Source organism: Sebastes fasciatus, chromosome 10, assembly GCF_043250625.1.
Source record: "Sebastes fasciatus isolate fSebFas1 chromosome 10, fSebFas1.pri, whole genome shotgun sequence".
Classification (NCBI taxonomy): domain Eukaryota; kingdom Metazoa; phylum Chordata; class Actinopteri; order Perciformes; family Sebastidae; genus Sebastes; species Sebastes fasciatus.
In genome coordinates this window covers 22,158,167-22,175,147 of record NC_133804.1, presented here as the reverse complement: position 1 = coordinate 22,175,147, position 16,981 = coordinate 22,158,167, and the positions used below count along the sequence as shown (strand labels likewise).

Here is a 16,981-nt window from a genome sequence, read left to right as displayed (position 1 = left end):
ACAGTGTTTGGCTCTTAAGGTGAGCTGGGCAGCTTTGAACAGTTTGTGAACTTTGTGCTGTATGTTGTAGATCAGAGTTAACTGTTTAAAAGTTAAGGATTTCATCACCCCCAAAAGATTCCCAACAAATCCCGTAACATTACATCAGAACACGCCACGCAGCGCTCTCGTGTTCAGCAACCCGGTCTCTCTGTGATGTTTTATATTAAAGTGAAACCAAAGGTATTAAAGTTAGAAAAGTTCTCAGGTTCAAATCTATACTGCATCTTCTCAAACTTTTCAATAAGAATAATTTAAGTCTTCACCTGGTGGTTTTGCAGGCGACCTGACCCTCATCGCCCCGCTGGACTTTGAGGTTTCCCGGGAGTACTACCTGTCAGTAGAGGGAAGTCGTGGCAAGTCGTCCCTCAGCGACATCACCACGGTTATCATCAACGTGACGGATCTGAACGACAACGCGCCTGTGTTCGGACGAGGCGACTACAGCGCAGAGATATCAGAGGATCTGACGCCTGGAGGTCTGGTGATGAAGGTAAGAGCACAAAGGGACACATGCTGTAACGGTTCGTATATTCTGTATTCGTCAAAATATATGAAAAGAAACGTATCCTTATGTTTTGGGGTTTTTTTCCGCTGTACTAAACTCGCACCGAACAGTGACTTTATATACATTATATGAAATACAGTATTTGCTGAGAAATTATGGGGTGTTTTAGGACAGAATTGGTGTTTGTCCTAAACACAGTGATCTACACATTTGTAGAGGGAACGTGTACTTAAAGTATGTTACAAACTGGTGTTTAGCTTAACAACCAACCCAGAAACTGAGCAGGCGACGACAGCTGTTGTCTTTAGAACATCGCATTCTAACAAGCGGGGCTGAAAATACATAGTGTAGTGAAGGTTACATTGATTAAATGTTTTAACGAGGAATGTTCTTTCAATGTTTGTATGTTCTTCAACATACAAACACATAATATGAGGAACAGACATACATCATAGTCAGAAAAAAAGCAGTAATCTTTAATACAATCACTGAATTGAATTGGACTTTGGATATATTTCCAAGGTTAAATTTAACTGAAGGACATTTCCCCCGTTATCTGTCGCTTCAGAACTGCGCACATAAACACACATACAAAAACAACATGCATCAGCAAGCACATAGCAAAGGTGTTGCATACAAATATTTGTTTTTATTATCTCATTTCACACACCGACGCACAGATTACACACATGTAGGTAATATGACAGCGTGTGACACCTGGCAGCCTGCTGTGGATTCATAAAAAAAAGCAAAACACAAACATGTTCAGGACAAACAGAGAGTACAACTCATGAAACATCACATACTGTATACTGATAATTGCATACACACAATAACAACATGGCAGTATGAGATGATCTGGATGCCTGTCGATGATGTACATGTGTAAAAACACACACACCTGCACACACACACACACACAGTTATCCGACAACATGTCATCTGTCAGGCCAGCAGCAGAGATAACGCAGCAATAACACAGCTCAGTGGCTCGCTGATGGTCGGGCCTCGGCTGGATGATGAGTCTGTAATCATATGGATTCATATTTGACATTTTTCTTTTCCCGTTCACCGTTTCCATCTCTCCATTTTCACCATTTAACTGCGTCATGTCGCAGTTTGAAATGTTTTGTTTTAACATAACAAGGGGAGACAGTCCTCCTTCAGCGGAGACAATTATAGGATTCTCGAGCTGAAGCAATAATGAGAAAAAGACGTTTTATTGCAAGACATCGCTCTCTTAATGACTCATCTTGTTCTGTTATTGAGCCCCACAGTCAGTATATGCACATAATGTCGCAACTAATTAACAAATCTCATGTGTTTTGGCATCAAGACTCCATCACAACAAGCTAATATGTTTGTTTTCAAGTTAATAACAAGGTTAAAACAAGCTAGAACCAGAATCAACTGGAAACTGCACATAAACACAGGATAACAGGTTACAGCAGCAGTGCAGGTAAACACATTATCTGTTTTACTAGCATACATGTAGTTTCTAGTGTAGACGTCAGTCAAGAGTGTCGTTCAACCCAAGGATTTACACCGAAACCTTTGGCTGAGGTGTCTTTAACCAGCGTCAGAGGTGTCAGCAGCGACCTCGGGTGGTCTGAGAGGCAGGGGCAAAAAAATAAAATAAAAATGCCATTTGTTTTCTCCACTGGAAGGGCACCCTGGAGGGCACTTTATCATGTTATCTCCACTTGAAGGGCACTTTATCATGTTATCTCCACTGGAAGGGGCACCTCAGAGGGCACTTTATTACATTTTCTCCAATGGAATGGCACCCCTGGGGCACTTAATCATGTTTTCTCCACTAGAAAGGCACCCAGGAGGGGTTTTCTTGCACATTAGGCCACCGTTAATGGAGCTTTATCATGTTTTATCTACAAACGGGGCATCCAAGAGGGCACTTTTGTCTTTTTTTTAGACTATGGGAGCACCAAGGAGAGGTGCTGTAGATAACATGACCTCTGTCCTTACTTTATTATCGTTAGGAGTTGTTGTTGCTCTGTTGGATTGTATTTTTTGGGTGCTATCAGTATAATGTGTGAATCTTTTGTCTGACTTCTGCCTGACCTCAGATATCCCGACTAAAGCGAGAAGTATTATTCCTCTCCTAACCTTTCTTCCCCTCCCTTTCTTTACCTCCAGGTAACAGCCACTGATCAGGACGGTCCCGTCAACAATCTGCTGCGTTACTCCATAGTGAGCGGAGATCGTCTGCAGCAGTTCTCTATTCACCCTCGCAGTGGAGAAATCACTGTCCGCACTGCGCTGGACAGAGAGGAGGTCAGTGTGTGTCAAATAAGTCAAAATGAGCAACGAAAAAAAGGCACATATAAAGATTAATTTCTCAAACGCAAGAAAGAACAACAATAATACAAAGGTAAACTGTACAATAAGAATTAAATAAAAGACAAAAAATAGTGAATTCCACCTCTTTCTCCTTTCCAGGTCCCTCATTACTCTCTGACGGTGCAGGCAGCAGATGAAGGGAATCCTCCTCTGTCCTCGGCAGTCCTCATCACCATCACTGTCGTCGATGTCAACGACAACCCGCCCGTCTTCTCCCGGGTCAACCACAGTCTTCTCCTGCAGGTACGACAACCAGAACATCTCCAACATGTCTGCTCAACAGGGTGGATGTGTTGGCATGGTGCTACACCCCACCAACCTTTCATTTATCTACTAAAATCTTTTCCTTCTATTTCCATCTGGGGGGATAGTGGAAAAACAGCTTTAGGTTTGTGTTGAGAAACCAACCATGTTCGCAGCCTGAAGCAGTTAAAAAAAAATTGTTGGCACCACGCTGCATGCAGTAGCAGAAAAAACAGACCTCACACAAACCACTGCATCAACAAAAAGTAAACAAGCAATATGTAAATTTAAAAAAAAAAAAGCTCTGGAAAGAAGCGCCTGCTCATCAGCTCCTGCAAATAACCTCTGGGAAGCAGCAGTCGCATTCATGTGTGAGATTTGACACAACACATTTGACAACACTTTTACATAAATATGAGCAGAACATGCAACTCCGCAGAAAAAAAGCCAGTTTAGTTCATCTCTTCATGTTACGTTGGTGACCTGAAAAAGCTTTTAAGTTTGAAAATATTCTCCCAAAAAATACAAAACGTCTACCTGCTCTGCTCCGGACTGCCTAACAAGGTGATAATGAAGACAGATTGTAGATATGATTGCAGATAATTAAAGAGAAATCACTGAAGATATGTCCGTCTCTATCAATATATCTTTCTGTGTCATTATAACTCCTTCTCCAGCACATTCCAGTGAAAATATGCTGACCTGTAAGTGCTGCTCCGTCATAGCCGCGGCGCCCAGAGCTCATTAAAACTGTGCTGAGAGTTCAAGAGGGAAACTTTTTCAGAGAGAGCGGAGTTTTTAAGCTTTATGGGGATCAAAGAGGCAGGATGATCAGCGGTTATGATTTGTTGGTGTTGGTGTTTTGCTTGCAGGACATCAGGGCCACCCTTTCACCTAAAGCCTCTTAATCACACGGCCAAATCTGCTGGTGTGTATAAACCTTTAACAGGCAGTTGACCTCCACTTTTATGTTGCATACCAATGAGTACATATTTAACATCTTCACACGTGTGCTTTCACGCCTGTGGCAGGTTTATCACAGAGTTGTTTCAGCCACGCTGGCTGTGGACAATTAAAATTTGCAGTGCCAGCTCTCTATCTCCATCACTCTGCCAGCTCACAAACTCCCATTCAGTCACAGAATAGCTGGTTCACGAGCCAAAACCTGTGCACCGTGTGGTGATGAATCCAAACTATGTGATATCGTCCCATCTGCTGATGTCCACAGCCAGCTCGGCCTGACGGAGAAAGCTCTGATTGCATGAAGCAGCGGGATGTTGCTGAAACTGGGGACAAGTGTTGTCATTGTTTTTCAGACAGGTGTTGCAGGTCAGCAGCGGCGGCGATGGAGTCATCTCTCCTGTAGACGTTACATGCCTTTGCTTAACTATTTCTCACCTTCTCACGCCCTTTTTTACGACTGGCACATCTGTTGTGGTGAAGTGTCGGCACAGTAGGCTGCAGTTGAATTTGAGTTTTTCACTTAAAGCAACAGATGGACAGGTAATTCGGTAGAAACATCGCACAGCGATAAATCACGTTGCATCTGTATTGATTAACTGTTCGTCCTGGAAATGCTGACTGTTTGTCTTGCTGCGTGTTTCACTCCCACATTTAACAAGATTTAGCTCCACTGGAGGGATCTGTTCAGCTCTGTGCTGCACTGCATCTGTCACAGGAAGGTGATTTAGAAAGTCATGTTTTTTTGATTTTGTAGAAGCATTTATTTGGTGATTTGCAAGTTGAAAGACGTCTCAGTTAAAACTGGACTAAATCTGGTTGAAAAGTGACCGTCTTTAAAAATATAGGTGACCTTTGTTTTCACAGCATTTCAAATAAGGCTGCCTCCTCTTAGTCAACTAATCGGTCGTTTTGGTTTAAGTCGATTAAGATTTCTTTAGTCAGCCATTTTTTTACGCTTTTTTCATGCTGAGTGACGAAACTTATGAGCACATCTCTGGTAAAACATGTGGTGGTTTTGTGTGATTCTTTGAGGAGAATCTCTGGCAATTAAATCAACTAATTGATTAGTCGACAAAATTGTATAAGTGTTAAGGCCCAGACACACCAACCCGACATCAAAGAACTAGGGGCAACGAAGGACACCAGTTGTGTCGCCTCACGTCGCCTTGTTGCCTAGTCTTGGTCCAAAAGTTGCACTCGAACACACCGCAAAGACTACAGCCGACGGCCTGAGAGGAAATAACTCTCCACACCAGCAGATGGGAGTAGTCTGTATTCATCATTCAAAAAGGGAAACAGGAAGACCGAGGATTGCGGATATACAAGCCGTTGTTATGATTTGTACATGAAACAAAGCTTGCTGTCCATTTTCACACCACTCTCACTCACCACTTAGCTTCATTCCAGATGGCTATGTCGCTTTCCCCACATCCGTTTCTCTTCTCGTGCACTGATTTGTTTAAGCTGAACAGCCAATCAGAATGATTTCTTTCACCGACGAGCTCCGCCGTCAATTCAACATGTTGAATCAGCCAGAAAAACCTTGACACAGGCAGACTAGAGTAAAGGGTGCGGGACACACTGACTGCTTCACATTAAAATATAGTAATCTAAAGATGCAATATGTAGAATTTCCGCCTTTGACCATCAGATTTTTCTACAAACAATAACACAAAAAAAAAGCCATAATCCTATAAATGTTCTACACACAGTGGCTTTAAATGGTTTGAAACAATGATTAAAGACCTAGACATAGTCAAAAAACAGCTACCATTATAGGCTTCATTCATCACAGATGTCCCTCACTGGTGACGGACTGGTCTCAGCTTCTACCTCTGTTGTTTTTATGTTGTTGTTTTTTTACTTCAAATGTCTCTAAAGGTTTAGGTGTTGTTTGTCAGGGTGTTGCTTAACTCACTCCCAACAGCCTCTGCTTGACACTTATTTTGCACCTTAGAGCCAAAGATGCAAAATGATGAGTTTTACCGTGTATGGCACTAATGGGAACACATTTAGCTCAGTGAAAACTCATCACACTGCCCCCTGTAATCCTCTATTTATCTTTATTGGCCATTTATCTTCCCGGTGTTGACCCCCCACTGGGTAGTTACCCTCACAATTACCCCCCCCCAGCACCCACTGAATCAGTAATTATGGTCTGTAAAAGACCAATTCATTTCTTACTTGAAACTCTGGTATTATGGTGAAGGGAAGAGGAGCAGGCCGTGATCTGTGGGTTTCCACTTTTCTAGTCCTATACTGGATCCACATGGAAAACCTGTGCAGGGAACGTGAATCCCTTCCAGCATTAATGCTCTGACCACTGACCTAAACAGGGAATGAAACTCCTTTTAAGTCTCACTGGTTAAAAACACTTCATGTACGTTCCTCACACTCTGATGAAGCCGTTCTTTGTGTTTTGTGAAGCGTGCTCTAATTGAAATTTGAAAGTTCACACCAAAGTTGCATGTTTTAGCCCATTAACTCCAAATTGCCGCCCATCTCCCGAAGCATGCTTTTTAAATTGATAACCCACCTTCGTACTATTAATGTCAGAATGCTGTGAAAATCACCAGACAGAGCCTTTTAAGAGTGCTTTGGATGGGTAATCCATCATGGTGAACAATTTAAGAACATTTTTCTAGTTAAATTTGCTGCCCTGTGGTAATAAAGGTCTATTTTTAAACCTTTCTTGGTGGTTCAATACTTTAAATGCATTGAGCCGCTGTAGAGTATTGATGAGCTACGTTGTTGGAAAGTCAGATCCAAAAGATAAAACGATAACAAACATGTTTGTTGTATAAGGTTAATGAATTTGGGTGCTCCAGCACACCACTCTTAAGTCTCTTGACGTCAGAGCATCCTTGAATGCACAAATTAACAAACCTCATCTCCTGCAGGAGGGCGAGTCAGTCGGAAGCAGCATCCTGCAACTCGTGGTGACGGACAAAGACACGCCCAAGAACGGCCCGCCGTTCTCCATCCACATCGTCAGCGGCAACGAGGACCGCCGTTTCCACGTCGACCAGGGTGGCCTGCTGTCGCTCTCTGCTCCACTCAGAAAGAAGGTCAAACCCCATCACCAGCTCAAGATACAGGTGAAAACACTATATGATTATAGGGCGTGTTCACCTCAGACATGAGTTTGATTTATGTACAAGCTCCAGGTTTCCCCTCCTGGATCCCTTCTGGTTTTCACTCTACCTCAAAGGGATGGTTGGATGTTTGAAGTGGGGTTGTATAAGGTACTTATCCATAATAAGTGTATTACCTACACTTAGATTGGAGTTTGGAGAAACAGACAGGACTACCAGCACAGGAACAAAGCAATGTACTGCCGTGGACGGGGGCTGCAGCAAAACATATGTTAGACACTTAAGAAAATCAATATCAGTGTAAGTGTACACTATATTTAGAATATTTCACCACTATACCTTGCCGTCAGACAGTCCTTTCTGACTCTTCAAAGCCAACAAACTTCACTGACGAAAACAGTAATTTTACCTCACAAAACACAGGAGTTGCTGTTCTACCGCAAATTAATCACAAGTATTTAATACTGGGAGATGGATTGGGCAAATATGCTGCTTTATGCAAATGTATCTATATATTATTTATTGGAAATCAATTAACAGAACAAAAGAATGACAAATATTGTCCAGAAACCCTCACAGGTACTGCATTTAGCATAAAAAATATGCTCAAATTATAACATGGCAAACTGCAGCCCAACAGGCAACAACAGCTGTCAGTGTGTCAGTGTGCTGACTTGACTATGACTTGCCTCAAACTGCATGTGATTATCATAAAATGGGTATGTCTGTAAAGGGGAGACTCGTGGGTACCCATAGAACCCATTTTCATTCACATATCTTGAGGTCAGAGGTCAAGGTACCCCTTTGAAAATGGACATGACAATTTTTCCTCGCCAAAATTTAGCGCAAGTTTGGAGCGTTATTTAGCCTCCTTTGCGACAAGCTGGTATGACATGGTTGAAACCAATGGATTCTTTTAAGTTTTTCTAGTGTCATATACCAGCATCTTCACTTCAGCTTTAAAATTGAGTCCGCTACAACCTAAAAATCGCAAGTTGCGTTTATGCGTTAAAGAAATTAGTGCCGTTAAAAGGAATTTGCATAAAGGCATTGTTATCATGTTAACTTTGACAGCCCTAACAATAACACAACCAATCTAACGGATTGAGGTAGCGGTAGACCAGCAACTCTCGTGTTCTGAGAGGTAAAAATTACAGTTTTTTCAAAGGAGTCCGGTGGTGATATCGCAACATAACGGCTGCTGCCCCCGTCCACAGCAGTACATTGCTTTGCTCCCGTGTTGGCACTCTTGTTTGCTTTTCCAAACTTCTACTTCTACAGTACCATCTACTGTAGGTAATACACTGACTTCAAAACATCCAAACTTTTCCTTTAACCTGTTCAACTTCTGTGTGTCATGTACTTTCCTACGCTGCTTTCACCCGGTGGGGAGAAAAAAAAATCTAATATCATATCTGTCAAATCGCACATTTCACCCGAGATTCACATCATCATATTTTTTACTGGAATCTCGTGACAATAAAATGAAAATTTCACAAATTGTCAGACTGTGAAAGAAACTACAAAGTGCTTATTATAATCCTGGTTCAGTGATAAAACGCTGATGCACTGCAGAGTGTCCCTCGTGGCCTTTTGTTGCTGTGTGGCTGACAGTGCTGTCAGGAGAGGTGGCAGTCACACTGGCAAACACAGGAGGAAGTGCTGTGTGAAGCCCTGCTGTGGTTCAGGAGTTGATCCAGCCGACTTCACATGCTGAGAGTCCTGCGGTGCTTCAGGTTCACCGATGAGCTAAAAAGTTACAGCTTTGACTTCTGGGTGCAGATAACTACCTTTATTTAGCTTTGATTGCATGTTCTGCATGTTTCCATCATAGTTATAGACAGGTGTCATGAAAATCAATCATATTATAAAGAATTTAATGACTTTCAGAGTTATTAATTCCACTGGTAATAAAAAAGGTTATTATGAGGTCACAGCTTTCAAGGATGTTCAAGATAATGAACTGAAAGCATTTTTAAGTACAGCTGAATTTGCATATTAGTGGATTGCATTGCATGGACTTCTGTAAGCTGGGCCAAATGTTTTTAGATTTAAAACTGCTGATAGATGATGTTTTGGTCCAAATAACTGCATTTTTCAGCTGACCAGTGTAATAAAATCAACATATGCAGCTTTTAGAGCAGGATAGAAATAATTCTAAACAACACAGCAATAAAAGTAATCAAACAAATTCCATCATTTCCTTTTCTTATTTCTGCAACGTTAATCAACTCATGACTCCTTAAAGCAGTGGTTCTCAAACTGTGGGGCGAGCGTGACCGGGGGAAAATGTGATGCGCAATTAATGTTTTGACATTGGAATCTTTTTCACGGTGGAACAGTAAACAAATCAGCTCTTTATACATCCATGGTAGGGATAGTGTTCGTTCAGACAGACGGTCTGTAGGTTTACAGAATGGACAGATATTTGACAGGGACAAAAAGAAAAACAGAAGATGCTTTGGAGATGAACAAGACAACGTGCTCATTTGACGGTAATATGACGAAGTAGGGCTGCACCGAGTGGTTTGAAGCTTCATTCATAACATTGACTTTCTAGTTATTATTAAACTTACAGAAACATTAGCCTACCTTCCACCTTCTCTTCTCTCCTCTCTCTCGAACACACACAGAGCGAGCGATGCGACGCTCCGTCCATCTCCGTGATTGCCTCTGTCCTCAGTCCAAAAGCCAAAATTTATTGAAAAAAGAAAGATCGTATAATTTTCAAAATTCACTACGTTTTTATCAAACAAAATATTCTCCTTCAGTCCATGTTTTTCGTCATACAGCCATTCAAAAACAACAATTTCACTGCTGTTAAAAACTGTTTTCTCTTGGTCTAGCAGCAATCCAACAGCACCATAAATTACATTTATATGAATATGTCTGAAAACTCTGGCAGCTGACGGTATGAGACCCAACAAATTAAGAAGACTTTTAGTCACGTCAATAAAAAAAGTGGTTTGATATAGTTTAACCCTCATCCTACCAACTAGGGCTGTGTATTGGCAAGAATCTGGCGATACGATACGTATCATGATATGGGGGTATTGACTGAGTTAATCTTTGCATGTAAACTATTAATTCAAAATGAATGCAGTTTTTTTGAAAATCGATACAGTATCACAAAACATAATATCGCGATATTCGATTTTTTCAATATTTTCAGCTGAAAAATATTTCTTCCTCCAAAGGGGGGAATGACAGAAAAAGTTTGAGAACCGCTGCCTTTAAGGAAGAGTTGGGAATTTTGGGAAGTAAGCTTGTGAATATGAAGATGGAGCCAGCAGCCGGAGAGATTAGTTTAGCATAAAGACTGGAAACAGGGTAATGGCTAACAGAGACACAAAATCAATTTTGATTTAAATAAAAATACAGGAGTCTTTGTGTTATGTGCTAACCGCTTCTTCATGTACCAATCAGGTGACAGACAGCGGCCACCCTCCCCTCTCCTCCATCTGTGTGGTCAACATCAATGTCACAGAGCAGAGCAAGTATCCTCCCTCTGTGGTGCCTTTGGAGGTCTTCATCACCACCTCCAGCGGGCTGTTTGCCAACCGGCTAATCGGCAGGCTCCACGCCTCAGACCAGGACTTGCAGGACGTCCTCACCTACAAGTTGGTGTCAGAACAACCACACGGGGGGAGGTTCTCCGTCGACCTCGCCGATGGGAAAATCTGGGCGGATGAAAACCTGAAGGAGGGCTCCTACTCCCTCAACGTCAGCGTGACTGATGGGAAGTTCAGCGTCTGGACCGGGGTCAAAGTTCACGTGTGGGCGGCTGACCAGAGGGCGCTGGACTCCGGCCTGACGCTGCAGCTGGTCGGGTTATCACCGGAGGAGTTTCTGGGCGACCACTGGAGAGGCCTGCAGCGCAGCCTGGGACAAGCTCTGGATTTACCCAGACAGGAGCTCCACCTGGCCAGCCTGCAGAAGCTACCTGACGCCCGGGTCCTGGAGGCCCTGCTGGTCTGGAGGCCTCAGAGTGGACCGGTCCAGTCTCTGCCAACCAACAGACTCGCAGGTGATTCATTTATAAGTATTTAGCCGTTTAAAAAAATAATTGCAACTCATTCCGAAGATGAATGAGAATGAAATACAGAGCAATGGTTATCAGGTGTTTTTCTATAGAGTAAAACTTTTTGAGAAGAATTTTGTATGCCATTAATTTGGACACAAAGTCAGTCAGGTAATCCCTGTGAGATGAAAAGTCTCTTTGAATGTGCGGCTCCAAAAACCCTGAACTCTTTGATGTAGGTATTATATCGGACATCGAGGACTCTCTGGGGCTCAGCATCCGCAGGGTGAGCCACAACGGCTGTCTGGGTACCGGCTGTCCGCCGCGAGGCTGCAGGAACGCCCTTCGTCTGACAGCGGAGACGCTGAGCCATTTCACCACCGCCAGAGCCGGTTACATCACCCCACGACACACCTGGGAGAGCGTCTGCCCCTGTAACGGTACGTCTGTCTGAGTATGTGTGTGTGTGTGCTTCGGAGAGGCATTAATGAGGTGAGTGTGGCATTGATGTGAGCATGTGAACCAGGGAGGAAGCCGCAGCCTTTTATCAGCCAGAGCCACAATTTTGAGGTTCAGAGACGCACTAACACTCAGCTCATTGTCAGCCTCCTCTCTGCTAAAGAGCAGGACGAGTCTGCAGCAGAAGAAACCATCATTTATCTCTCTGCTCTCGTAACATCCACACAGAGCAGAGAGTTTCACGCTGTCTGCAGCTGATATCTCATCCAACTGTGGCTGTAGTGCAACAGAAAACCACATGAAGGTGTAACTGAGGTAGAGACAGGTCATATCTGCACCTTTTCTTTCTTCTGTCATAATGGACAAACTGACAATGATGTCAATTAACAGCAAACTCAAAAGAGTTTTAGTTTGTTTACTGACTGTGTGAGTTACTTAGTTTTGTGCATATTGGAGTGTGAACACATTACATACTCAAAACCTGCTTAGAATTAGCATGTGATATGGATTTGTGACTTTTGCTATTATGGTCTTTAGTGTCTTCATTGTCTGTAGTTGAGGTGAGCTGCTTTTTGGAGAGTTTTGGTGACCTCTCAGAGGTGTCAGTATTAGGGTTGAGTACAAGGTGAGTAAATACTGTCTCTGGTATTTGTACCAGTTATGAATAGCAGAAGAAATAGTTTGTGGTTTCCCTTCAGTTTTGCTGGACTTTTCAAGCATAAAGACTCATCTTCCATCAGATTAAATTCTCACTTTTTTGGGAGAAGACTTTCAGGCAACTCGATATCGACGATATCCGTCGCTGCCAGAGATCAACCTGCCTTCTTCTTCTTACCTGTTTTGACACGGTGAACTGAGGGAGTAAATCCCCAAAGTTTTATAGAAATCATATTTAGTGTGAATGCTGGCCCTCAGTTAGCTTCTATCAAGCGGCGCCACCTCGTCGGATCGTCCTCAGTGATTTGTGATGGCATTCCTGTGAGGATTAGTGGTGAGAGGACAGAAGAAGAGTCAGCTAGGGGCTCTCCAGGATATGCACTCATTATCAGCTCGTCTTCTTCCCTCTGAAACATCTTCTGAATGTGTTATCGCCGCCATATTTTGACTATATCGGATACCTCTTTAGTCTGAAGAGAGTCTGGGGTTCGGCGATAAGGAGATGTTGCGTGAGGACAGAGAACAGGCAAGAAAAACACAAGTACCTTAAGAGCAGTTGTACAGACGGTGTTGGACAGTTTGTTCATATGTTTAAAGTTAACTTTTTTTTTAACTTCAAATATCTAGGCTGTACCGAATGTAATTTTTTTTACATTCAAAGCTTCTATTAAGGTTTTCAAATGAAGCTTTGAATGTCTGTCGTCATATTTTATGATATCTAGGGCCGTCCCGAATACTATTTTTTGGGCTTTGAAGCTTCAGTGGGAAACATTATTAGGTATTCGAAGCTTCGCGGCGTTACAGGCTGACATGGTCTTCTGTCTGTCCGTCTCCATCTCCCCTGTTTCAGTGCCCAGGACCGACAACAAACAGTAGACTTTTAGTTCTAAAGTCAATTTATCGGTTAGAAAAACCTTTATTTTCCATCACTCGCCAATGGATCTTATGCAGATATGCCAAAGCATTTCTCATTCAAGCTTCTTAATTCTGAGGATTTGCTGTCTTTCCCTGTTTTATGTCACTGTTATTTCAATATTGTTGGATTGGTCAGACTAAACAAGATATTTGATGACACCACCTACAGCCCTCAAATACAATTAACTCTCTTTCAGTTAATTAAAAAAAATAACAAACAGATTAATCCGTAGCAAAAATAACTGTTGCAGCCCTAGAAAATTCACATAGATGAGAAAACACTATCAGGAAATAGTGTTTTAACTAATATACAGAAATAACCATTAAAAAGTTATGAAGTTCAGCCAATTTGACAACGTAAATGAAGAAACCGGCAAAAGTCATTATAGAAACAGCCTTTTTTGACCTTTTTAAACATGCAGAGTTTGATTATAAAGTTGCACTTTCTTTTTTCCTCATAAGTTTTTAATGTTTATTTGTTAGGTGTGTTTTTTTTTTGTTGAAAGTTGATTGACCACTGAAGGTTTAAAATAAAAGTTACTGGATTGAAATCCCACTTCAGGAAAAAGTTGTTTTTCACCAAGAACGGAGGAACGTTTTTTTTTTTTTTTTTAGCAGACTTTGTGAACGTGTTGTTACTGAAACTCCCCACTGGCATCATTAAAGTTTCATCTTAGAAAAAACACTAAAAAAGGCAGAATAAGTTTTGTCTGTAAACTAATATGTTCCCTCTTGCTTTTGGAATCATCATTGATCCATCCATTCATGAATTCACTCACCCTTCATTCAGTTCGTTCTCCATTGTTACTCCTGTTTATGCTTAAACATCTGCCAGACCTTTCTCCCATTACTTTATTCTTGTTCTTTTGGCTTCGGGCATTTTGGTTTCTCAGTTTTTGGCGATTCTCCAGTCAAAAAGATCAAACAATTTTTTTTTAAAAACATGTTCTTTTTTTTCTCTTTCTTTGCAGCCTTATCTGTCAGATCTGAGATCACACATTACATTCAGTTTACACCATGTTTCATCTGCAGGCTCAGCAGCTGTCACATTAGCGCTGCCCTGAGGATTGATAAAGATTAAATAAAGTTTTTTTTTTACTTCAAGTGTTGTGCCCTTGATTTGTAATGTGAAAAACGTTAAGTTGTTTGGAGTTGGTGCCTATAAAAGCTTTGTTAACAAGAATTTCTCAATCATAAAATTCCATCGACTAGAAAGTCTTCAGAGTCTTCTGACTTAAGACTTGAACATAGTTTCACAAGGTATTCACTTTCACTCAGTGAATCTCCTCTCAGGAAATTATCTTAATTAAGTTTCAGTGCCAATAAATGATTATAAAGTTATTGTATAAAGCAAATTCGTTTTACCACCACTCTTTTTTTTAACAAAACTTGTGATTTTTAGGTTGTAGTGGGCTCAGTTTTAAAGCTATAGTGAAGATACTGGCATCATATGAAACTAGAAAACCTAAGGAATCCATTGGTACCAACATGTCATACTAGCTTGTCGCAAAGGAGGTTAAATAACGTTAAATAAGGGGTCCCTTGACCTCTGACCTCAAGATATGTGAATGAAAATGGGTTCTATGGGTACCCACGAGTCTCCCCTTTACAGACATGCCCACTTTATGATAATCACATGCAGTTTGGGGCAAGTCATAGACAAGTCAGCACTCTAAGTCCCTAAGGGCTTTATCAAATCATGCAGTCGTGTTTGTCAACATACTTCTGTATGATGCATCATCAGGCTGCTGTTTGCTCACTATCTTTTGTTTTTTCTGTGTTTCAGAGTCTGCGGTGAGGTTTGACGGTAAATCCTACCTGAAGTTCCTCCACAGGATGGACGAGGACAACCAGGACTTCAAACTGTCACTGAGGTTCAGGACTTTCCAGGATCAAGGCCTCATCATGTCCACCAACAGCACCAAAGACTGGGGGACATTACAGGTATTTATCTCTCTGAGAAACAGAAAAAAAAACAGGATTTATTTTGAACCGTTTGTAGCAGATGTGCTCTTATGATTTCCTAAATCCTTTTTATAAACAGATGCAGCCTCTTTTTTTTGTTTGTTCTATTCTGTTACTGGATGTCATTTCTGGTCTGTTATCCTACAGCTGTTCTGTTGTAGCTTGTTCCAAATGCACATGGAAAAGCTACAACGGGTAGCTAGTGAAGCCAATCCAGTGGTGGGCTGTAACTAAGTATATTTACTCAAGTACTGTTTTGAGGCAGTGTTCATTTCGTTAACTATGACAAAATATGTTTGTCAACAACCTTTTTTTCCATGAGTGAGACGAGACTGCACCGACGTCATTAAACACTAACGGTGACGATATCAAATATGCAATATCGTTAATGAAAAAAGACGAGACTAAAATATCTCTCCCTGTCTTAAACACACACAGTACAGAAGTATGTGTGTTTAAGCATCAAAAATACTATTTTCACTTTAAGCCCTTCTAAAAACCTTTTCCCACGTGATGCATGATGACATTGCTACATATAAACCCCCTAGCCCGCCTAATGTGGTTGTATTGGTTGTATTGTATTGGTTGTTATCCATAGTCAGTGTGGATTTCCTACAGTAACTTAAACAATGGCAATTGGCACGCTCCCAGTTTGGAGAAGCAGACAGGAGTACCGACAAGTAAGCTAAGCAATGTACCACTGTGGACACCACGTTAGTTCGGATCCGTTGAAGGACAAACCCAGTAAAGAAAAGACATACTTCAGTCTTTGTTCTGTTCACACATGAGACATAAAGCTCTCCTCACTGTCTGTCTGTTGGAAATGTCTCAACATCTCAGGTTAATCAGGTTAATGCAGCAATTAAAAGACAACTAAAGGAACAAGAAAATGATTATTTTCATTCATTTGAAGGAAGTGTAAATGTTAGTTTCATTCTCCCCTGAGCTGGTAGGTAATTTATTTTGCTCTTCGATTATTGCTGCTGTGGAGAGATTAAATCTCTTCCCTAATTTTCAGATGCTGTTGTTGTCTGACACTAATTTACTATCAGAATGATCAAATCTAAGAGCTGCTGATTTAATCTACGGGAGTTCTCGCTGGGGAACGACGACGACGAGTGGAGCTTTAAAATCCAAAATGTCTCCAGCTCAGATTCGCAAATACTACTAGATGTTCTACTTCACTGATATCATCTTAAATGTCAATATTTTATTTGATACTTTATGCCGGCAGTCATTTTATCAGCACGGGTGTCACATTTTTATTTTAAATATCTGATATCGGGTGAGTCTTGAATTTGTCCTTTTGTGTGTTTGCTGCAAACACAGATCCCAGAATAGCAGGACACTCTGCAGTGTATCTGGGTCAACACTGTCAGCATCACGCAGCACCTGTTGACACCCCGAAACTTGGCAAATAAAATCAACTGGATTTGAACTTGTTCTATTGTGGCAACACTGACATTTTACACCACGTGGCCTTCTCCAGCTGTGAAATACCAGCTGTGTCCTGGGCCTTTTCACATCCTCTGTGTTGACAAGAAAACCCAGCGTGAGACTTTGTTTTCGAGTTACTCTCTTTTATCTCTGCATGGCAGATTGTTTCATGTGTTTATGTGTGCTAAATGCCTGATTGAATATCAGAGGCGGCGGTAAACTCCCGCCCGCACACATTTAAAGTTCCACATCGGATTATGAAGCCACCGATGCACGTCTGGTTTATTATTCCCTGTTTTTCCAGCGTTATCAGCTCATCAG

General features: G+C 41.6%; 1 protein-coding gene across 1 annotated transcript in view; it reads left to right on the top strand.

Annotated features, from left to right (window-relative positions):
• Positions 1-16,981, top strand: part of fat2 (FAT atypical cadherin 2) — a 115,726-nt gene that overhangs the window by 75,479 nt on the left and 23,266 nt on the right. Inside the window, exons 17-23 of the mRNA XM_074649000.1 lie at positions 321-532; positions 2,702-2,839; positions 3,005-3,148; positions 7,012-7,209; positions 10,633-11,233; positions 11,467-11,667; positions 15,045-15,202. Coding sequence (XP_074505101.1) covers positions 321-532; positions 2,702-2,839; positions 3,005-3,148; positions 7,012-7,209; positions 10,633-11,233; positions 11,467-11,667; positions 15,045-15,202 — 1,652 coding nt within the window. The remainder of the gene's footprint in view (positions 1-320; positions 533-2,701; positions 2,840-3,004; positions 3,149-7,011; positions 7,210-10,632; positions 11,234-11,466; positions 11,668-15,044; positions 15,203-16,981) is intronic.